The sequence below is a fragment of the Nothobranchius furzeri genome, chromosome 5, assembly GCF_043380555.1.
Source record: "Nothobranchius furzeri strain GRZ-AD chromosome 5, NfurGRZ-RIMD1, whole genome shotgun sequence".
In the NCBI taxonomy this organism is placed as follows: domain Eukaryota; kingdom Metazoa; phylum Chordata; class Actinopteri; order Cyprinodontiformes; family Nothobranchiidae; genus Nothobranchius; species Nothobranchius furzeri.
The window spans coordinates 82,954,097-82,966,828 of record NC_091745.1 but is presented as its reverse complement, the minus strand read 5'-3'; the positions used below and the strand labels follow the sequence as shown (position 1 = coordinate 82,966,828).

Sequence of the window (12,732 nt, the reverse complement as noted above, 5' to 3'; positions counted from 1 at the left end):
TCATGTTAAATGACCATCCTGGGGATTCAACCACATTTTCAGTGGAATAATCTTAAAGAACCATCACAACATGCCCTATAGGTTATAAATTTTAAGTCGCTGTGGATAAAAGTGTCTGCCAAATAAATAAGACTTAAACATAAACATCCTTTTTTAAATCAATCAATTATTATTTGCTCAATTCCCCCACTCATCAGTCTGCCAGAAGCCACCTGGGAAGCATATTTTGACCAGTTGTGCGTATTCTATGCCTCATTTAATCGATAGCAAATTAAACGTTACTCTCTTAACTGAAGTGAAATACTTAAATAAGCAAAAACTGACGAGCATTCATGGTACATGGTTATTTTACTGCCACTATTTTTGATATTCATTTAATAAACATCTAATTCTATCACATATTTAGAAATTATCAAACATGTTCAATAATCTTATCATCTTAGAAAATGTTGTTTATGAGACATAGTGCATTTATAATCAAGTGGGCCAAATCTACCGATTCACTTTCCCGTCATCATCCTGTTCACTGTTCAGAGAAGCAAAATAAAAACCAGTGCTACAACGTGTTATTGCTGGCACATTTAAAGAATAAATAAACATTTATAATTTTTATCACTTGCATTTAATTCTGAACGAAACATTTCAATTAAAAAATATTAAAAATATGGTTTTAAAAATCTATACTGAGACAATGTGTCATTTAAATGTTGCTTGCACTATAAAACATGCGTACAGTTATGAAAAAAGAAGCATCTGACAGAAACCCCCAAAATTCTATAAAATCACTAAATTTAAAAATTCAAGCATTTCAGTTCCAACATTAATTTTCCTGCACAGATAAAACTGTAGATTTAAATGCATTTGGCCCCACTTGTTCACATTAACTGTCATACATCATCATCACCATCATAGTTAGAGTCCATAGTTACATTAAGTCTCAGGCTTACTGGAATATGGTCTGTAAGGCTGGCCAGCTGTGTTATGAAGGTCACCGCTTCAACCTCCTAGAGAGAAACAAAGGAGCAATCATCTATTACCTGGTTTGAAAAAGGTAGGAAAATCCTATCAGCCCCTTTTTTAAGTTATAGTCATCTTCAGCTAAAAGTAGTTGAAAATCCAAAGGCACACCATTCTGCACAGCTTTGAAATGGTGCTTTCTCGATAGAGGATGTAGTCGATCCGACGTCCAATCCACGGCTGGCCGTTCTCTGGATAAACCAGCGGAAAGCCCTCTGCAGCAACAGGAGGGGAGATGTACTGCTTCCTCAGCTCCTTGGTTTCCAACGTTCTGCAGAGATACAAAGAAAACAGAGAAAGTTAAAACATCACCTGAGAAAATAATGTATAAACACACACAGAGCTAAAAAAAACACCTTTTTAGAGTTAATGAGGTGTTCACATCTTCCTCGTATAAGGTGGGCTGCTTCAGCAGAGTGCCTTCAGGAGAAATCCACAGTAGTCACCTTTTAGCATTCACAATAATTGTAATGATGTCGTTGATTTGCTTTAAATGGTACCAACCAATGACCCAGGGCTTCTCTTTTCCAGGCCCTTCTCTGCAAGGGTCTCCATAGTCATCAAACAATGAGTGATTCTGTTCCAGAGTGTCGTCTACACAAATGAAAACACTTCATACACGTGCAAAATATACACAAAGTGCCAAGAGCTCATTTAATGTAAAAGACTGACCAGGTGAGCAGTTGTCAAAGTTGAAATCACCACAGAGCACGTCAAAAACAACCTCCTCATCAGGCTGTTTGCTGGCAGCCTGAAAGTCAGCGATCCACCTCATGACCATGTTCAGCTGCTCACAGCGAACCTCCCCTTCACCTGATGGGAACACAGAGAAGACAGTCGGGAACCTGACTTCTTTTTTCTCGTAGAAAAACTGAAGTTCAAGTGAGTGAACCAAGTTGGGAACTTGCCCTCTGGTGCATGAAGATGTGTGCAGTTAAAATAGCCGACGACTTTCTTCCCTCTCTGATTCTGACCTATGAAAACCTGCAGAGAACCAAAAGCAAATATGTCGTTTTCTCTGTAATGACTCAACGTTTCTGAATTTCCCTTAAATTGAGATGGGTCAGTAAATAGGACACCTTGGTGGAGAGGAGACCTTTGGAAGCCAGCGCATCCTCCCCACTGCTGTTAGGAAAGCAGTGGTACTGAGCTTCAAGCACCAGGAATCTACTAGCAAGGAACAGGCCGCTGTTGAAGAACTTAAAAGACGAACATCGGCACGGCGGCTGGCAGGTGTACACGCCAACATCATACAGTATGTGTCCAAACACTGGTTTTAGTATATTGGTGAGCTTCTGCGCTGCTCTTTTATCAAACACCTCCTCGAGACACAGGATATCAAGACAACTTGGAAAAACGGACAACACCTGCCGAGGTTCATCACACTGGTGTCTGAGATGCTGAGCGGCCAAAACATGGGTGGCACTTTGGTGACCAACCTGGCTCGTCACAATGAGTTGACCAATGGCAGACGCCCTATCCTGAGTGTGGCCAAGATTGTTAAAGCGAGCCAGACCATCTGGCAAAAGACACAAATTGGCTGTAGCAAAGCTAAATGATGCTTGTCCTTCGGTCTCAAAGCCGTGGTGCGTTTCCCTTTCTGGTGATGACGGTGCTTCTCTATGGTACTTAAAAGGTCTGCGACAGGTCTGGAGGGGTGCCCAGAGCAGGAAGCCCAAGAAAGCCAAAGGGGCTGTGAGGAGAAAAAATATAAAGCAGACAATAGAGCCAAAAAAAACCTTGAGAGGATGGCGGTAACATTCCTGCTCCTGCTGCTGGATTCGCTCCAGGGAGGTGGATTTACACAGAGCAATGATGCGCTCAAGATACCAAAAACAAGGGAAAATTAAAATCCAGCCCACAGCGTGGATACAGGCAAGAATCCCGTTAGGGAAAGGAGATGCTCGTAGAGCCATCTCTTATCACTGTTTTAAAACAGGAAAAGGAAAAGCATCCAGTTTCGGATTAATTCCTTAAAAACAGGCTTTTTCTCTGGAGTTCTGCTGGATTCTGAAACTACAAAAATACAGACTCTTAAAAATGAGTGAGATGCATTTTTTCTTTTAATTTGTTATAGCATATAATCATATTATTCATTCTTTATTTAATGTTTCCATCCCATTCTTCTGAACCCACTGGGCCCCTGTGACCCAACTGCATGTTTGTGGGGCTTAAACCCGTCCTACACTGTGACAAATGACCATGTCAGCAATATTAAATATGACTCTTTATTATTCTAGACAATCTTACTTTCAAAATCTGATGATGTCCATTTCTCTCATTTGGGTAAACACAAAAATAATGCTGAATTCTCAGAGGTGTGATTCATTCTGTGGCAAAACCAATATTTGCGTTTCCACTCAGTTCTCATGGCTGGCCTGTGGACTTCACGTCTGCACCAGGAGACGGTGGTTCTCACGTCACCACGTTAACGCACTCGTGCAACGAGTTTGGCCACTAAAGGAAAACTAATGCATGGTGTCACTCAGCCTTTATCAGTTGCTGAGTGTTGCTAAACGAGAATTTTAACGCCGCACCTTTGTTTGCGTTTCCAAAAAACAGGCATGCTGGGTGGACACGCATTCTTTATTACTGGGTAACATTCTGGTTGTAAATATAGGAAATGCTCACATTTAGTAACTTTTAATTCTTTCTGAAGACGTGTGACATAGTTTCGCTAAAATCGTCTTGCCTTAACAAGTGCGCGTCTATCCCTCGGTCCGGTCCCGCAGGACGGGACCAGGAAATGCGTACAGCACTCATTCGTAACAAAACCGTTTGAGTGGAAGACGGAGAAGCTAACGAGAACCTGCTTTAGACTGAGGACTGGTTTGACTGAATAAACACTCACAAACACATTTAGATTTACTTGTTTATGTCGGGAAATAACCACACAACCTGACTGCATGGGTATGGTACCGGGTCAATGAGTCCCCTACCACTCATACGTGCTTTATAAAGCGTCCGAGCTTCTGTTATTACAACTGAACTGCAGCAGTCACCTGTGTGACGCTAGCTTCAATTACCTCGCTATCGTTAAACTGTAAAGCTCCTACCTTAGCACAGAAATTGGCCTCTAATGGGTTCACTCACAGAACAACCTCTCTGCGAACTTATTTAATTCAAATTCAAGTTAGACTTTTCATTGTTAACCAGCAGGTAACAAGAGCGACCATTACAGTCCGACGACACTTTAACTTTTTTCCTGTTCGGCTGCTATCGTTAAGCCACGCCCATCACGGTTACCATGGTAAGGGCCCCAGCCCGGGTGCGTTATTTTGATTCGTCCAATGAAGATCCGGCCTTTCTCACCCATGATTGGCTAGAAGGGTTCTACTACGATTGGCTATTTCATTTAGCAGCAATCCGTCTTCCCTCGCAAGGATGTAGACCCATTGAGGACTAATATTAATGTCGATGGTCCGAATCCACGGGTAGGATGCTTATAAGTACGGGTCCTCGCCGGTCTAGCAAGGACCCTTGCTAAAACCGGAAGTCAGCGGCTCTGAATTCCAATAATACCTAGCTGCAGACGCAGTCCCTACAAAACACGCCCCCATGTGCCTGTTGAGCTACCCCCGAGCTCAATAACGGCGGCCCTCCCAGCGGGTGGGGAGCATCCCGCTGTCAGCTCCAGCAGGTGATCGGTCTGTGCTTTAAACCCTCTCGGCGAACAACACAATTGAAAGAATACGTTTATACAGAAATAGTAATAATGTAATTAAACAGACAGGACTCCAGGTTTAAATATGAATGTATGGATTTTTGTTTCTTGCATACACACTTTATGGCATCCCCAGTGACATTATAAAACACAGATACCACCAACAAATAATCAGTTACCGGACAGTAGGCACAACATACCTGTGCTTACTTAAGTTAGCAGGTGAGTAATGTATGTGCAAGTGTTTATTTTAAATGCAATAAAATAAAATATCAGAAAAAGTAATTAGTGGTAATCATTTTAATTAACCCCTGAAGCCCACTAGCCTCCATTTATGTGGGAGCACGCCTCCTACAGCAACATTTAACTTTCAACCATTTGTTATTACAGGCACTAACAGTAGGTCTAAGATCATACGAGTGAGTAGTTAATATTTATGTTACTATTTATGATTTTTTATTGCTTCTTTACAGTGAAAAGCTGCTGATGTGTAATTTTTAGGCATATTTACATGTGTGTATATATGCATTTCATATTTTCTGTTAACAGGAATAATTGCTGGGCCTTTGACACAAAATGTGTTGATTTAAAAATTACTAAAATATTTTCCATTAAGTATACAATTCACAAGACTAGTAAACTGATATTGACCATACACTAATCTGTAAAGAATATTCTGTAAACACAAAAGCAGAAAAATTTGGCTTTCGAAAAAAAGTTCAGACAAATGAAACAACCAGCAACAACTTTTATTGGCCTTACAAAAACCTTCCAAAAAAAATGTCCACACAATGCTACAGCCTCAGATGAGTCCAGAGCTTTTCTGAATTTCTCCGAGTATCTGAGCAGTTCCATGGCATAGGACTTCAGCTGCCTCTCACTAATGAGACAAAGATAAATAGCAATTAGTAAAAATGACATTCATACCTAGAGGCTGTCATAAACAATGTGAAAACAATACATATAGGCATTAGCACTGTTCTTGTGTTTGTAGAATACCTCCGGTCTACCACATTGCCATCGTGAGTTTGCTGCTTATTAGATGAGGAGTCATAAACGGTCAAATAAATAGCCTATTGTTACGTTTATTTTGTTTACGTTTACATGCAAGCCATGGGCTACATGGCTTGCATGTATCCCATTAAAAATTATATTAAAAATATTTTGCATCCATGACGTCTTCCCCCACTGCCAATTATGCTTAATTTTATATAAAAGTGTTTCAGAAAAAAATCACGAATGCGCTATCTATCAAACTATGTCTTAAACGTTCAAATTTAAAGTACAAAATCTTCGCAAGTTGTAAAAATATAAATCTGTCTTTACCTGAACCGTCATTTCCATCTGTTGCAACCCCTATATTATGTCGATGGTTGCAACACGCATGCGAGTTCTCGTCTTCGTACATGCACGCGTGTTTTGTACATAGGGGCGTGTTTTGTCGGGGCGTGTTTGGACGGGGCTGCGTCTGCAGCTAGACCTTACTCCTGAATTCGGACATTCTGAATCCTGAATTGTGACAATACAACAGACCCGTCCTCGAAATGTGGGCGGAGCGAGGACGCATTTGAGGACGCGAGAATGAGTATTCTTGGAATTCGGACAGTACTCTTCGCTGCGCTGTGACGTCATCAACCTCAAAATGCGCTACAAGCATCCTTCCCGTGGATTTGGACACACCAGGGCTTTGGTCCAATCCCCCACAAATCGGTTCTGAAAGTGAGGCCAATGCGGAAATGAAAAAACAAAAATAGCAGTTCCACCCTCATCCACTAGGGGCTGGTGTCAGAAGCGAGCAAATCCTCATTGACTCCCATGTTAAAAATACCAACTTCACATCAGGAATAAACATGTTTACAGCCTGGTACCAAAACATGTTTTTGGTTTAAATGATCTAGTTTACACTCATGACAACTCTGAGGGGGGTGAATTTTTTTTCTCACTCTTCTGTTTAAGTGTATTAAAAGCCTAAAATTCTGTATAATTAATGAGCATCAGACCCACATGACCACAGAGCTAGCTCCGTGGAAAGACCTCAGTAGAGCCTCGGTCTGGCCTGGAAACTGCTCCGGGATTTTGAATCTCTGTGTTTGTGTATTCTTTTTTGGATATTTTTTGTGCAATTGTTGGACAAAATGACTTGCTGTGGCGTTAATTGCACTAATAGAGCGTCCAAGGAGTCTCCACTTCATTTTTTTCGGTAAGTATGACCAGTCTGACACCCAAATTGATGCTGAGGTTTTTGAGGAAATAGTGAAGGAGTCCCCAGGAGCATTTCGAGTCATGATGAGTAACGAAGAACTTGGTAAGGACTATTTAAAGTCGTGTTCATTTTTAACCTAAAGGTTTGGATTGGATCATCACAGTTACATTTAATATACTTTTGTCTTTGTATTTTTTTGTTATTGTTTGTTTTTTTTCCACTTCTTGTAGGTTCTTCTCTATCACCATTGGCTACATCATCTTCAGCATCTTCTGATGATACTATTATTCTGAACTTCACCATGTGTGATCCTGCTGAAGATTCAGCAACTGATGGAGGAAGTCAGCCTAAAAAGCCATGTCACATAAACTATGAGGCACTGGCAGTGAGTAATATACATTACTGTTAAATCTAACACTCATATGTGTACCTCAGTTTTTGATTACTACATTCTTCATTTCATTTTAAGTTGATTAAACAGATCCTAACTACAAAGCCTGGTGGTGAACGCATCATGCAGGAGTACGCAAAAACCAAATCTCTGACAGATGCCACCAGAAGACAGATGATAAACATTCTAGCTGCTGAGATGACAGAAAAGCATGGGTAAATTTATATAGGCTAAAAATAGCATATTTACTATATTTATTTTGATATCAAATGTGTGACAGTCATCACTGTGCTTATTTATCAGAACATCCCCCCCTCGAACTGTCAGAGTGATGTATGCACAGGGAATTGTTGCCTTGTTTCCATATCTGGAAGACCCCCTTTCAAAACATGGATATGTAAGCAAAATGGTCGTAACATTAAGCTAAATATTGATGGTATAAATACTGATAACATATTCTGTATCTTTGTGTTTTATTATATAGGAACACTATTACGATCCAGAGAGTGGGTCAGGATACCTTGCATGGCGCTTGAAGACCATTCAAAGAAAAGCTGCTGAGGAGAAGGGTGCATCAGTAAAGAAATCTACCAAAAGTAAGTTTACAAATCAGTTATAGTATGATGGCAATAAAATGTCAAATGTGTGGGCACAAGCTCATGTATTTATTTTTTTCTGAAGTTGGTGGGCCAGGCCATGGCCAATCCACCTTAGCTGCTGACAAAATGCAGTCTAATGAGGATGTGGAAGCAGCTCTTGCTGTTTTGAAACACACTGCTGATGAGGACACTATTCGTGAGAAGATGAGAGCCACATTTGCATATCGCAATTCACTGGTCAACGATGACAAGACAACAGATGTCTTCTCAGTCTTTCCACGGTTTTTGGACACACCGGGACTGGTAAAACATTGTTTTTGTAACAGAAATATCCTGGACATTATGAAGTGTCACCGATAGTGGTTTTATTTATTTATTTTGTCCTTTATTTTTGCAATGCAGATAGAACAAGATTTCAGACTTCTGTTTGGTGAGGAAACTGCCAACAAATTCTTGGTGAAGTGGCCCACCTCTATCAAAGAGAAGGTTATCGTGGAAAGCCATAGACTGGTACCCACTCCAGAACTCTTACACTTGCTGCACAACACTGAGTCAGCAGCTGAAGATGAAAATGGTATGTGTGTAATAAAGGTAATTATGACAATTTAATTTATTTGTAACATTTTGTTAATCAGATGCATGTCTTTTTTTACAGGCTGGGACAGTGACATGTCTGCAATCTTGCTGCTGCTACATCTGCTACCACCTTCTGCACAAGGACGAAAGAGGCCAGGAAAGATGTCTGCATCTCAAGCCGCAGATCACCTCATCAGATTCCTAAAGGTATGCTGGGCGCTTTTTTAAAATATACTTCCCATCACCTCACTTTAATGCCCAGTTTGAAGTTACCTTATCTATTGTCAGTCTTGACACTAAATACTATTATTTTTCTGTCTTAGGCTGGAACCAGTGTACAACAGCATCTAGACCATATTAGCCAAAGCTGCCAGCCCTACCTTCTAGCTCAGGGAACTACAAGAAGCAGGATCCACACCTTCTTCATTGTGATCGACAAGCATGCACTTCCATGCAAGGCAACTGGTTCAGTGGGAGCTCTTGATGAACTCTTTAAAGCTCATTATGTATTCGGTACGTCATACAGTCATGCCCTGACCAACTTTTTCACTTTTCTCCAAACAACCGTTTACAACATCGATGTAGCAGAAACAAAACAAACTCCCAGAGTTGCAGAGTTGCGAGCAAGAATGCTGCGCTAGAATCGGGTGAGCCATAACAATGAAGTGTTTTCTTTGCAAAAGGGACCGTGGTACACCAAACAGCCTTATTAAGCACCTTAAAGTAATCCATGGTCTCTGCACTGGCAGGACTCTTTATCTTAAATGTGGCCAATTGGGATGCTCACGTTCTTTTGGTAGTTTTTCTGGTTTTAGAAAGCATCTAAACAAGTGTCATGTTGACAATTCATTTAATTCAGTTGAAGAACCCAATGTTTCATCTTGTCAAAGTGTTCCTAACACAAGTAATTCCACTGATTTTCAAGTATCTAAATGTTTAGAGACCGAGTCAGGTTTATCTTCAGCTAACCTTGTAAATAGTTGTGCAAGTGTAATTTCCGATCTACAGGCTGCAGGTTTAGGCCAAAGCATTGTGAACTCTGTTGTTGGTTCCATGGAAGAGATAGTTAAAGATGTTCAGCAGCATGCAAAAGAAACTGTCATTTGTGGATCACCACAAACTGTTCAAGAATTTGTATCCACACAAGAAACTTTTACCAAAGCACCATTTCCTCATCCATTATCCACGTTGTATTCAGAAAATCGGACCTGTACTTCATACTTGGTGCATGCGCTTTGAAGGTAAGCACAATTTTTTCAAAAAACAGCTTAAATCCTTTAAAAATATCACCAAAACTCTAGCCAAAAAACACCAGAGACATATGGCATACATTTGGCAATCTTCTTCTACTTTTAATCGTTTAGACATTGGTCCAGGGAAAATGGTGTCTTTGAAAATGATAAAAGGAGGCTCTGTTATTGCCATGTCAATGCAAGTGCCAAATGGTATTCAAGTTATGAAAGTCAACTGGGCAAAACACAATGGCTTTATTTACCGCCCTCATCTGGTTATTTGTGGCAAAGTTGATTTTGAAATGCCGATATTTTATCAGATTGAGTCAGTTCTGATAATACATGAGAAACTGTTTCTGCTAACTGTGCCTTTATGCACAGTTAGCTTTCAGGAACATGTCCATGCATATGAAGTGGCCAGGACAACACAAGATTTGGTTTTGTTTCATGCTGACCACCTGCTGTATCCCAGGCCTTTTGATATAAAAATGTCATATGGAGTGAATGACTCACTTCTCTTTGTTGTTCCATATTGTTTTCTGTGGTGATTGCATTATTCAAAAATGTATGATTACAAATAGTAATGTGATTATGGACAGTAGGTTTCAATGTCCCAACTTTTTATGCAACTATTACAACTGTTATACATTTGAGAATGTAAAGTATCTTTGCATTGTGAATAAATGCTGTCAAAGTTACCTTTTGTCTGAGATTATTTTTATTTGATAGATCTACATGAACTAGATATTTAAAACAACACTGGAGAAATAAAAATCAACACTATAGAGAAATTAAATTTGACACTAAAGACTGTTTTTTATATCTAATTTTGGAGTTAAATTAACTCTTCAAAGTGTCATATTTTACTCTGAAAAGTGTTCATAAACCACAGTGTTAATTATTTTAACACATTGCAGTGTTAATTTTAACACAAATTTGAGTAAAATTAACACTGAAAATGTAACACTGATAAAAGAGTAAATTTTACTCTATTTTCGAGTGGGACCAAATGTTATCTGACACGGAGTTAAATTCAACTCTCTTAGAGTTAAATTGACACAGGATTTTTTACTGTGTATGGTCCCCTCCCTGCAACTCGGCGCATCTCTGATCGCAGCGGCGCCTGTCTGCTGTGCGGGCACAGTTAGCTCTGGTTGTAGCTAGGTTGATACCTCCGTTAGCTTAGCTCTCACCTCTGCATTAGCTTTGGGTTAGCTTCAGGTTAGCTTGTAGCTACATTAGCTTCAGTTCGACCGAGTGTCGTCAGTTGATCCCAGCCTTACAGCCCCACCCTCAGCTCCACCTCTCTTCCCTTTTGGGGAATTGTCTGGGCTTGATGGAACCTGTGTCACGGTCAAAATGGCGGTGGTGGCCACCTCCCATTTTGGCTCAAAAACTTATTATTGGAGCCAAAGGAAACCCATTGTCCATACATATATGTCGATGCTTTGGTCAGAGTTCGGTCTCCCTCCCTTTCCTAGGCTTGGGTGCAGACTGTCCTCCTGCCACCAACAGAACAGCTCTTTTGGGGGATTTTGTGAAGAAAAGGTGAACTTAACGTTATAATATTATACAATACTGTCCAGTTTTGCCAAATATTTTTTCTGTTTCTTTTATATACAAAATAAATAAAACATGTCAAATGTGAACTTATAATAAGCCTTTATCATCTTGCATTTATCACACTGTTGAACTTATTTAATATCTGTTGGCTCTCAAGTGTTGAGGGTATCTTATTAAAATCCATAAGATAAACATGTGTGCCTTACCTGGGTATGAAACATAATAAAACAGCCCTATTTTACCCAGCTGTGTGCAGCAGGTCTGGCCTAGTGAACCAAACTTTGTAAAGGAAGAGTTTAAAATAATAATAAAAGTTATTAATGATAGTAAATAATATATTTATTTAGTCTGCCTTACCAGGCTACAGCAAGTCTGTTTCTGTTCTAGAATAATGAAAACTGGTGAAAATAGACTAATCATAATCAGCTTTGAATTAAATAGATTAAATGATTCACATTTAATAAGAGGATATGTGTTCAAACTTGCTAACAGCCTGAACCTATAAAAGTGAAGACATAAGAAAGAAGTTTGTTATAAGCTAATAGTGTGATAAATGCAACAAGATTAATTATAAGCTCACATTTGACATTTATCAGGTTCTTTAATGAAAGAAACTGAAACAGGACCGAATGGTTATCGCTACGTTCACATTTTCTTCAAAAACCTAAGATCTGGCTGCAGACATAAAACCCTGCAGCGAGGCTAAACAGTTCGCTGTTAAATGAAATAACCAATTGTATGAGAGCCCTTCGAGCCAATCAGGGGCCAGAAAGGCGGGATCTTCCTTGGACATTCTACAATTCCAAATGATGCTCCCGGGCAGACACGTGACCTACGGAAAAAAGTTCAGTTCCGTTTGAGAACTTTACATGTTCTGGACTCAACATTTAGCGTTTATATTCATGCTGTTTAGCTTTGACAGAAAAATCTATTTTTACGAGAGAGTGGAACTTAATCTTTTTAAAATTTCTTATGGTTTTCTTTCTTGAAATAACTTGAAAATGATAAACAGCATTTAGAAACCCCGAAAATAGATTTCTCTTTTTTAAAAATGTTGCATTTGTTTGTGAAACTCAAATGTATTTTTGCAGATGTGAGTTTGTTTGGCATGCATTTTGTAGCCTGGCCAGCCATGCCAACTTCCTTATGGGAAGCAAAGTCCTCTGTGTAGAATAGAAGGCGCTGCATTGTGAATTCCCCCAGTCATTTGGGATTAGCAGGGCATCATAAACATACAATACCTATTTGTAAACAATTAGAATATAGATTTTTAATTGTTTAATTACTTTTGTCACAAGACTGTGCGACAACGGAAGAGTGTCTTCAGTCAGAGGCTTCTTCAGTTTGGCTGCAAAACTGACCGCTACTGGAGATCCTTCCTGCCAACAGCCATTGTAATATACAACAACTCTTTGATGACTTGATTATTATTATTATTCTGAGCTACTACAGCAATCAGTTTCCCTCTGGGATTAATAAAGTATTTC

The 12,732-nt window shown here is 39.6% G+C and overlaps 2 protein-coding genes across 3 annotated transcripts; one reads left to right on the top strand and one right to left on the bottom strand.

Annotated features, from left to right (window-relative positions):
* Nucleotides 1–329: 329 nt before the first annotated feature.
* smpd5 (sphingomyelin phosphodiesterase 5) lies at nt 330–4,594 on the bottom strand. Of its 2 annotated transcripts, none has more exons than XM_015976764.3 (8): nt 3,268–4,594; nt 2,097–3,033; nt 1,926–2,001; nt 1,690–1,830; nt 1,522–1,611; nt 1,374–1,437; nt 1,129–1,288; nt 330–1,004 (listed from the first exon to the last, which is right to left on the bottom strand). In XM_015976764.3, exons 2-8 carry the CDS (start codon nt 2,931–2,933, stop codon nt 888–890), a joined length of 1,485 nt encoding a protein of 494 aa, XP_015832250.3. In that variant the 5' UTR covers nt 2,934–3,033; nt 3,268–4,594; the 3' UTR covers nt 330–887. The 2 variants fall into 2 exon arrangements, with proteins under 2 accessions (XP_015832250.3, XP_015832251.3); XM_015976765.3 differs by having other exon boundaries at nt 4,074–4,594.
* Nucleotides 4,595–7,102: 2,508 nt separating this feature from the next.
* LOC139070159 (uncharacterized) lies at nt 7,103–9,907 on the top strand. Its single transcript, XM_070551880.1, has 6 exons — nt 7,103–7,672; nt 7,760–7,871; nt 7,957–8,177; nt 8,277–8,448; nt 8,530–8,657; nt 8,774–9,907. Exons 1-6 carry the CDS (start codon nt 7,607–7,609, stop codon nt 9,089–9,091), a joined length of 1,017 nt encoding a protein of 338 aa, XP_070407981.1. The 5' UTR covers nt 7,103–7,606; the 3' UTR covers nt 9,092–9,907.
* The last annotated feature ends 2,825 nt before the right edge of the window (nt 9,908–12,732 follow it).

Bases quoted from the DNA above. Each gene is read 5' to 3' on its own strand.
- LOC139070159 (XM_070551880.1), top strand. From the start codon at position 7,607: ATGTATGCACAGGGAATTGTTGCCTTGTTTCCATATCTGGAAGACCCC. The intron at 8,178-8,276 runs GTAAAACATTGT...TTTGCAATGCAG, and splicing joins TTTTGGACACACCGGGACTG to ATAGAACAAGATTTCAGACT. The intron at 8,658-8,773 runs GTATGCTGGGCG...TTTCTGTCTTAG, and splicing joins ACCTCATCAGATTCCTAAAG to GCTGGAACCAGTGTACAACA.
- smpd5 (XM_015976764.3), bottom strand. From the start codon at position 2,933: ATGGCTCTACGAGCATCTCCTTTCCCTAACGGGATTCTTGCCTGTATC. The intron at 1,612-1,689 runs GTCAGTCTTTTA...TCATTTGTGTAG, and splicing joins CTTTGACAACTGCTCACCTG to ACGACACTCTGGAACAGAAT. The intron at 1,438-1,521 runs GTTGGTACCATT...TTTCTCCTGAAG, and splicing joins AGAGAAGCCCTGGGTCATTG to GCACTCTGCTGAAGCAGCCC.